Here is an 8,921-nt window from a genome sequence, read left to right on the forward strand (position 1 = left end):
ATTAACTATCGATACAACAATTAATCGATTAATAATTTAAAAATCTAACGCTACTCTAGTTATATATATTCAAACTAAAATGTAAACGTAATCGTAATGTTATCAAAATAAAGCTAACGCACAATAATGGCGGCGGTTGATGACGAGTATTTACATAAAGTATCGTCAAATTTAATAAATAATAATTATCAACAAAATATTAAATGGATTCCATTGTCATTAACGCACGTCGAGTATCCTCAAGGTATTTAATTATTATTTTTTAAATTTAACTTGATAAATATTAATATATTTTATATATTATTTTTAAAATATGTGTTGTATAGGTTAGAATTTCTACTTTGTCATAAATAAATATATGATAATTATAATAATAAATATAATTACATGGGGACATAATAATTTTATAAAATTTTATTAATTTTTTGAGTAAAAATAAAAATTTATAAATTTAAATTTAAAAAATATGAGTGAATTTAACTGACAAGTGGGAGTTTTTTAAATTTTTGAATAAATGAACAATAAAAATTCAAAAATGTGGATTTAGATAAATGAAAAATCAGTACGCGCATTTTTTAAAATTTTATTATTTTAATTTATTTAAAATTTACTCTCATTAAAAGTGACATAATTTTAATAGGAACATGTGAAAATTTAAAAAATTTTTAAATAATGAAATATGAATTTTTTTAACAAAAAAAACGAGTGTGAATGTAGCAGACATCAGACAAATTTAAAATTATAAATAAGTAGAGTAAATAATTTAAAAAACAATATTTATAAAAAATGCACTTGTTTACTTCAAAATTTTTTAAATGCGCATTTTTCTTTATTTTTAAAATTAATTATTTATTCTATTTATTTATAATTTTAAATTTGTCTGATACTGGCTAATTGGAAAAAAATCTAAGCTTTCGCTAAATAATAAACTAAACATCTACAAAATAATCATCAAACCAATTTGGACGCATGACATTCAACTCTGAGGAACAGCCAGTAACTCTAACTTGGAAATACTCCAAAGATTCCAGAATAAAACCATCAGGAATATAATGAACGCTCCCTGGTTTGTCTCCAACGCCACAATACACAGAGATCTAGGCATAACGACTGTCAAAGAAGAGATTACGAAGCTAAGCACACGATATGAACATCGATTAGAAAATCACCCGAACCCAATGGCAACAGAACTACTCAACAACACGATAAACAGAAGGCTAAAAAAATTTAGGCCTACTGACCTCAAAAATCGTTTTCAATAAATAGTGAATACTGTCTGCTAATGCCTGCCCTACACACTTATCATACAAATTATTTATTGTTATGTAATAACAGATTGTAATTTAAATTAAAAAAAAAAAAAAAAAATTTGTCTGATGTCTGCTACATTCACACTCACCAAAAAATTAAAAAATGGACTAAGAAAATTAAAAAATCTGTACATGCATTTTTTTTTATTCTATCAATTTAATTGTTTAATTTTTTTATCTGTAATTTAAAAATTTTCTTATATCTGCTACATTTACACTCATATATTTTGTCATTCTGTAGTAATAAATATGATTAAATATTTTGTTTAATATTTACAGGAGATTCATTAGGACATTTATTATCATTGATAAGTTTAATGCCATTTGCAATAATAATAGGATTTTTAACACTTATTTTATTCCGACGTGATTTACACACGGTAAGATAATTAACATATTAATTAACAAATTATTTAACTGATAATTATTTTTATAAATAATTTTGCAGATATGTTTTTTTATTGGAGTTGTGGTAACAGATATAATTGGATTATCATTGAAATACACAATCAGAGAAGCTAGACCAATGAGACGTGATGTTATATATGTTGAATATGGAATGCCGTCGTCTCATTCATTGCTGATGTGGTTTTTCGCGACTTACACTGCATTATTTGTATGCTTAAGGTAATAGATTATTTTTTTTTTTAAATAATTTAAGATTCAACGAGCAGTTTTACGGCTGATTTCCCGCTACTGTACTAGTTCATAGGCTCACTGCCAGTAAATCAACAACTTTATACATAAATTATTGTTTATATATTTTTGTAAAAAAATATTGAAAAATAAGCCAGTGGTAGAGGGGAGAGACGAGTCACTTAAAAAAAGTCTCCATGTTGTAGGCAGGATAACTCATGACTGCCTCGTCTGAAATACAAAAAACCAAAAAGATTTCTTTAGTACATAAGTTTATCCTAAATTTGAACGAAGGAATAAACAATCGGAGTAGTGTAATTTTTAAACAGTATTTTAACACTATATATAAATATATCTCAATATATAATACACATATAATAAATTTATTATACATTTCTTTAATTAATGAAATAATTTTATTTCAGAATGCATCAAAATAACAACAGTACAGTTGTAGAAAAATTATGGAGATGGGCAATCATCGGTGGCTGTACAACAGTTGCCATTTTAGTATCATATAGTCGTATTTATTTGCAATATCATACAATATCACAAGTATTATGTGGTTTTATTGTGGGAGTCATTATGGGAATTACGTGGTTTTTTATAACTCATCTAGTCCTAGCGCCATTTTTTCCAATTATTGTGTCGTGGTAAGTTTATATCAATTTTATTTATTTATTTTTTTTTTAATCACGTCAATTATTCCAAAAGGACATATTTTTATACGTATTTTTGGCTTTAGTCACTAAATTTGAAACTAAAAGGGCGTATAAGAAATTAGTTGACGTCTAATAATTTTTGTATTTTTTTTACAACGACAAGTTATAAAAAAAAAATATTCTAAAAAATTGCACTTGTAGTTTCTTGAATTTTCTACATGTGCATTTTTTTAGTTTTTTTTTTTGCCATCGATTTGTACGAAAAAAAAATTTTTTTAATTGTTAATTGTCAGTGAACTTCATGATACTGAAATTAGCCGACGTCTAATAATTTTTGGATTTTCTTTTAAAACGACAAATTATAAAAAAAAAAATATTCTAAAAAATTGCACCTGTAGTTTTTTAAATTTTCTACATGTGCATTTTTTTAGTTTTTTTTTTTTGACGTCGATTTGTACGAAAAAAAAATTTGAAAATTGTTAATTGTCTGCTAACTTCAGGATCATCTCTTGGCTTTAGAGAACTTCCTATACAGAAATAAAAAATTCTTGACTGAAAGTGAATATTCTTAATTCAAAAAAATTTTTTGAAAACCTCAATTTTCTCAGATAAAGCAAAAAAATCCTCTGACGAAAACAAATTCACTTGACTCAAGAAAATCCTGACTCAGTTCCGAAAACGTTTGTCTTCTAAAATATTTTCTTGACTCAAGAAATTTTTTTTTTCTGTGCAAATCCTTTTGGAATTAATGACGCAAAATATTAATATATATACATATTTATTTATATATTTATTTAATTGTTCAAGGCGATTGTCTGAATATTTATTAATACGTGATACAACTCTAATACCAAATGTACTGTGGTTCGAATATACGAATATAAGAACAGAGGCTAGAGCACGCTCAAGAAAATTAGTTTCAATGAAATCGCAATGACGACTGATGGTTGCCCAGTGGGCGGAAAATAAATAAAAAAAAAACTATTTGTTAAAAGTTTAAAATTTTTTTATTTTTTAAATTTTTCTCTTCACTTTAAATGTTTATTTTTTTAAAAGATTTTTTTAAAAAATCTATCCTTCAATTTATTTAAATTGAATTTTAAATATTTTACTACGATTTGTTTTAAAATCTCGCTAATTATTTTTTTAATCATCCGCAATAATTTGTTTTATTTTTAATAAAAAAAAAAGCGCGGGAAAGTCCAATAGATTTTTTTTTTTGACAGCCTTTCTGTGACTACCGGCTTTATTAGGGCACATGATTTTCAAGTAATTTTATTTTTACTTCCTTTAAATTATTTCGTGCGGTTTAAAAAAAATTGTTGAAAGATAATTTTTTACTACAAGTTTAAAAAAAAAAATTTGATGTTTAAAAAAACTCACCACTGCCAGAATTATTCTGATACATTAAAAAAAAAAAATTTTGTAATAAAATTGAACGGTTTAAAAAAAATTTGGGACTAAGTCGCAGATACGTCAAATTGCTCAAAAAAAATAATGAAAATAAATCATGTAAAAAAATTTTTGAAAATATTTTTCGCTCTTTAAGTGAAATTTAAAAAAATTTTTAATAAAAAATGAAAAGTATAAAAAAAAAATAAAATACTTGAAAATTCGATAACCCAATTACTTATTAAATATCTATCAGAATTGAATGATAAAAATTTTTTTCACCCTAAAATATAGAAAAAAAAAAAAAAAAAAAAAATTATCTCAATATTTTGAAATATTTAGTAATTTCAAAAATTTGAAATCAATTTTTACTTAAAAATAAGTAAAAATTTCTATTAATTAAAAAAAAAAGTCTTATATATCGAGACCATTCTCTGACGCCCCCTCCCCCCCCCCAGTTTTTGGAAATATTCAATAACTGAATTGTAATGACCGTTTTAAAATTTTGAGAATTAATTAAAAAAAAGTTAAAGCACTAATGGAAAAAAAGATGCGCAGTTACAATTTCACCGAGATAGATTTTTAAAAAAATAATTTACAGTTGACATCAATTAAGAGTTAAACGAAATATGGAAAATAAATTTAAGTAAAATCATATCAATTTTATAATTCGAATTTTCAAATTTTTTAAGCTGAAATTTATTCAAAAAATTTCGTTACACTCCTAATTGCTAACAACTGTAAGTAATTTTTTTAAAAATCTATATCTCGGCGAAATTGTAACTGCGTTGTCTTTTTTTCAATTAATGCTTTAATTTTCGAGAAATTAATAAATAAAATGTTAATACTGTTGACAGTTCGAAGTCTCTGAATATTTGTAAAAAGTGGGGGTACTGTCTGGAATGCCCTTAATTATTATTGTACACTTTGTACTTTACAAAAAAAATCAATTATTAAATAATAGAATCATCGGTTAACTGAAATTCAATATATTTATTAATTTACTGTCAATTACCTCAGAGTAACTTTGACTAATTTTGTTGCATTTTCAAAAAATTTAAATTGATCATTTTTTAATTTTTTAAAAATGGCGCCAATTTTTAATTTTTTAAGAATTAGTCGGACACAAAATATTGAGATAGATTTTTTTTTCTTTCACTCCACCCTAATTTATATATATGTATATATATATATATATACAGGGTGGTCGTTAAAAATTAAATTTGATCAGACGCCCCATAAAAAGCTTCTTTTTGGTGAAAAAATACGTGGGGAATTTGGTTGTTTCTTTTTAAATAAAAAGAACACGAGCCTTAGGACGATCAAAGTTCACTTTTCGATGCAATCGCGGTTTTTTTTAAATATCTCATGAAATATGCAAATTAGAGGAAAAAATCACAGGACCAATTTTGTAGGAAATTGAATTCTCAACAAAAAAGGTCATATTCATTTTTTTAATAAAATGCGTATTTATGAAGATATTTTAAAAAAACTTTTTTTAGATCTGATGAATTGAGCGTTTTAAGGATTACAAATTTTGAAAATAACATTTTTCTTATAGAAACTACAACAAGCATTAATAATTGATATGTTACGAGTCACGAAGTTGTCTATATTTAAGTAAAAACGTTATTTTTGAGATTCGTAATCCTCTAAATGCTCAATTGATAAGATCTAAAAAAGTTTTTTTAAAATATCTTCATAAATACACATTTTATAAAAAAAATAAACATGACCTTTTTTGTCAAGAATTTAATTTCCTACAAAATTGTTCCTCTGATTTTTTCCTTTAATCTGCATATTTCATGAGATATTTAAAAAAAACCGCGATTGTATCGAAAAATGAACTTTGATCGTCCTGAGGCTCGTGTTCTTTTTACTTAAATAGAAAAAACCAAATTACCCACGTGTTTTTTCACTAAAAAAAAGATTTTTATGGGGCGTCTGAGAAAATTTAATTTTTAACGACCACCCTAAAATGTATATATATATATTTTTTTTTTGTTAATTAAAATTATAATTAAAAAAAATTAATTAAAGCAACTATTACTTAATTATTTATAAAATATTAAAAATAAATTAATTATCTTTTTAAATAATTAATATTTATTAAGTTTAAAAACGTAAATGAATTTTTAAAAAGTTTTTTTATTTTTTTAATCTATTTAATACATAGCTAATGATAATTATAATAATAATTAGGATGTTCACATTAAATGTGATTAAAGATATCAATAAAATAATAAAATACTAAATATGTGTATGACTTTTGAATAAAGACAATCAATGAAACAAATCAATCTTCGTCGGTCAACAAAATTTTGAACTCTATTTTAATGTAATCGTAAATGTCATCGGCTAATAAACGCCCGCAGTCAATGAAAAACTTCGGACTCCTTTGATCGCTGAGCAGAAAAACTTCGGAATATTTATTTTTGGTATCAGTTTTTATGGTGACGTGTACGTTAAATAATTTTAGGGTTTCCTTAATGGAGTCTGGTACGTCGGTTAAGTAAATAAGTTTTTTTAGAGATATACTTAGAAGACCTTGGTCGTATATTATCTTGGAGTAGAATAATTGGTGATAGCATTCTAAAAATATGTGCTCAGTGCTCGATTTGAATGACATTTTTTTCCAGAAGTCGGATATCACGATCGTTAGGCCGTAGCCGTTGGTTGGTTTGATGTCATGCTGATTTTTCAAGTGATTTAATAATTCCAGGGATAATCCGCTCCATTTACAGGGCTTTGTTTTTATTGGACAAAAATTTTGATTGTAATCGCAAGTTAACTCGTGACTTTTGCGTTTGTTACTTTTTATGAGTTTGTCGCATCCGTTGCTGCAAAAATAAAATTTTTAAATGGAAATTTTATGTGAATTTTAAAATTAATTAAATTTACATGTCAGTTTATGGAATTTTGAATTTAGATGTCGATTTATTAAATTGATATCATTATTTTCATTTTTTAAAATCTTTGCTAGATAATTTGAATTTGAAAATTTACTGTATCGATTAGAAATCGAGATATCGATTTATTGAATCGCAGTCAGTGTTTCGATACATGCGTTTTTTTTACTGATTAATTTAAAATTAAAAATTTTTATATATCGATCAAAACATCGAGATATCGATTTATCGAATCGATTTAAATATCGAGAATCGATTTTCTTAATCACAAGCCAGTATTTCGATTTATGATTTTTTTTTTATTAATGAATTTACCATTTAAAATTTGTATGTATCGATTAAAAATTCGAGATATCGATTTATTATATCAAAGTTCGAGATATCGATTTATTGAATCGATAGTCAGTACTTTGATACATTAATTTTTTTTTTAAATAATTAATTTAAAATTAAAAATTTCAATCCATAGATTAAAAATCGAGACATCGATTTATTATATCAAAGTTCGAGATATCGATTTATTGAATCGATAGTCAGTACTTCGATACATTAATTTTTTTTTTATTAAAAAATTTGAAATTAAAAATTTTAATATATCGATTAAAAAATCGAGATATCGATTTATTATATCAAAGTTCGAGATATCGATTTATTGAATCGATAGTCAGTACTTTGATACATTAATTTTTTTTTTGAATAATTAATTTAAAGGTAAAAATTTCAATCCATAGATTAAAAATCGAGACATCGATTTATTATATCAAAGTTCGAGATATCGATTTATTGAATCGATAGTTAGTACTTCGATACATTAATTTTTTTTTTATTAAAAAATTTGAAATTAAAAATTTTAATATATCGATTAAAAAATCGAGATATCGATTTATTATATCAAAGTTCGAGACATCGATTTACTAAATTAAACGTCAGTACTTCGATACATAGAAAATGTTTTTTTTTTAAATGAGTTTAAAAGTTTTAATTTCCATAATTCGATTAAAAATATCGATATCGATTAATCGACTCAAAATTCGAGACATCGAAGTTCAGTACTTCGATTTATAAAATTTTTTTTTTTCTTTTAAAAATTCTATCTCAGCAATTCAATAAAAAATCGAGATATTGATTTATTGATTAAAAAAAATCGATATATCGATTAGTCTTAAAATTTAAATAAATCAATAAAAAAAAATGACCTGGCATTCAAATTACCCAGCGATTCTCTTTAAATTCAAAATAAATTTTCTACATTAAAAAAACAAAAATTTTTTTTTTCCATACCTCAAATTTTTGCACGGCAACGCCAGCGAATTAATAAACTCCTCAAGATTTTTCTCACGTTTAGAAATCGTCGGATTCCGGCAGTACGGACAGTACCGTAATTTTGAAAAACAATCCACACAAACTATTTTATCGCAAGTAACACACGAGTAAATCCGACGTAATTGCAATGATTCCAAGCATATTTTACACAACCCATCGGTTATTATTTTATCGCGAAAACTTTTTTCCATCACATAATTTTCTTCTGTTACTTCTCCATACCCATCATTCGTACCTGCAAAAAAAGTAATTTAATAATTAAATTAAAAACTTCACTTACTGCAAAAAAAAAATTTCTTCACTTACTCAGACAACTTAAGGGCACAAAAGTATAAAAATTACAATTACCCTCATTGGAATTATTATTTTCCCCATAATTTTTTAAATTCGGTTCTGATTTCAATTTTCTCAATTTAAATTTTTCGTCCTGCGTCAATTGCGTGAGTGAATTATTTTTTTTTAACTCCGACTTTTTGAAAAACTGAAAGAATTAAATTCTCTACTTAATAAAAAAAATTATCAATTATTTATTTAATATTAATTATAATTACCGATATTAATTTTTCAAACATTTTTAACTTTTTTTAGTCCAAAAAATTCAGTTTTATTTTTAAAACTAAAAAAATTCAAATTTTAAATTTAACGAAAAATTTTAACGTCTGGTACAAACGTGTTGTCCCACCAGGAAA

The 8,921-nt window shown here is 24.6% G+C and overlaps 2 protein-coding genes across 3 annotated transcripts; one reads left to right on the forward strand and one right to left on the reverse strand.

The window, feature by feature from the left end:
- The first annotated feature begins 60 nt into the window (after nucleotides 1-60).
- LOC130664623 (dolichyldiphosphatase 1-like) lies at nucleotides 61-6,186 on the forward strand. The gene is made up of 5 exons (XM_057464623.1): nucleotides 61-244; nucleotides 1,590-1,690; nucleotides 1,759-1,937; nucleotides 2,372-2,599; nucleotides 3,416-6,186. The coding sequence occupies exons 1-5, from the start codon at nucleotides 127-129 to the stop codon at nucleotides 3,543-3,545; spliced, it is 756 nt and encodes a 251-aa protein (XP_057320606.1). The 5' UTR covers nucleotides 61-126; the 3' UTR covers nucleotides 3,546-6,186.
- LOC130664622 (uncharacterized) lies at nucleotides 6,135-8,909 on the reverse strand. Of its 2 annotated transcripts, none has more exons than XM_057464622.1 (4): nucleotides 8,784-8,909; nucleotides 8,581-8,713; nucleotides 8,191-8,467; nucleotides 6,135-6,840 (listed from the first exon to the last, which is right to left on the reverse strand). In XM_057464622.1, the coding sequence occupies exons 1-4, from the start codon at nucleotides 8,802-8,804 to the stop codon at nucleotides 6,297-6,299; spliced, it is 975 nt and encodes a 324-aa protein (XP_057320605.1). In that variant the 5' UTR covers nucleotides 8,805-8,909; the 3' UTR covers nucleotides 6,135-6,296. The 2 variants fall into 2 exon arrangements, with proteins under 2 accessions (XP_057320605.1, XP_057320604.1); XM_057464621.1 differs by having other exon boundaries at nucleotides 8,539-8,713.
- Nucleotides 8,910-8,921: the final 12 nt, after the last annotated feature.

Source organism: Microplitis mediator, chromosome 3, assembly GCF_029852145.1.
Source record: "Microplitis mediator isolate UGA2020A chromosome 3, iyMicMedi2.1, whole genome shotgun sequence".
Classification (NCBI taxonomy): Eukaryota; Metazoa; Arthropoda; class Insecta; order Hymenoptera; family Braconidae; genus Microplitis; species Microplitis mediator.

Bases quoted from the DNA above. Each gene is read 5' to 3' on its own strand.
- LOC130664623 (XM_057464623.1), top strand. From the start codon at position 127: ATGGCGGCGGTTGATGACGAGTATTTACATAAAGTATCGTCAAATTTA. The intron at 245-1,589 runs GTATTTAATTAT...TAATATTTACAG, and splicing joins GCACGTCGAGTATCCTCAAG to GAGATTCATTAGGACATTTA. The intron at 1,691-1,758 runs GTAAGATAATTA...ATAATTTTGCAG, and splicing joins TCCGACGTGATTTACACACG to ATATGTTTTTTTATTGGAGT.
- LOC130664622 (XM_057464621.1), bottom strand. From the start codon at position 8,804: ATGTTTGAAAAATTAATATCG. The intron at 8,468-8,538 runs GTAAGTGAAGAA...CTTTTTTTGCAG, and splicing joins TGTGCCCTTAAGTTGTCTGA to GTACGAATGATGGGTATGGA. The intron at 6,841-8,190 runs GTATGGAAAAAA...TTATTTTTGCAG, and splicing joins TTGCCGTGCAAAAATTTGAG to CAACGGATGCGACAAACTCA.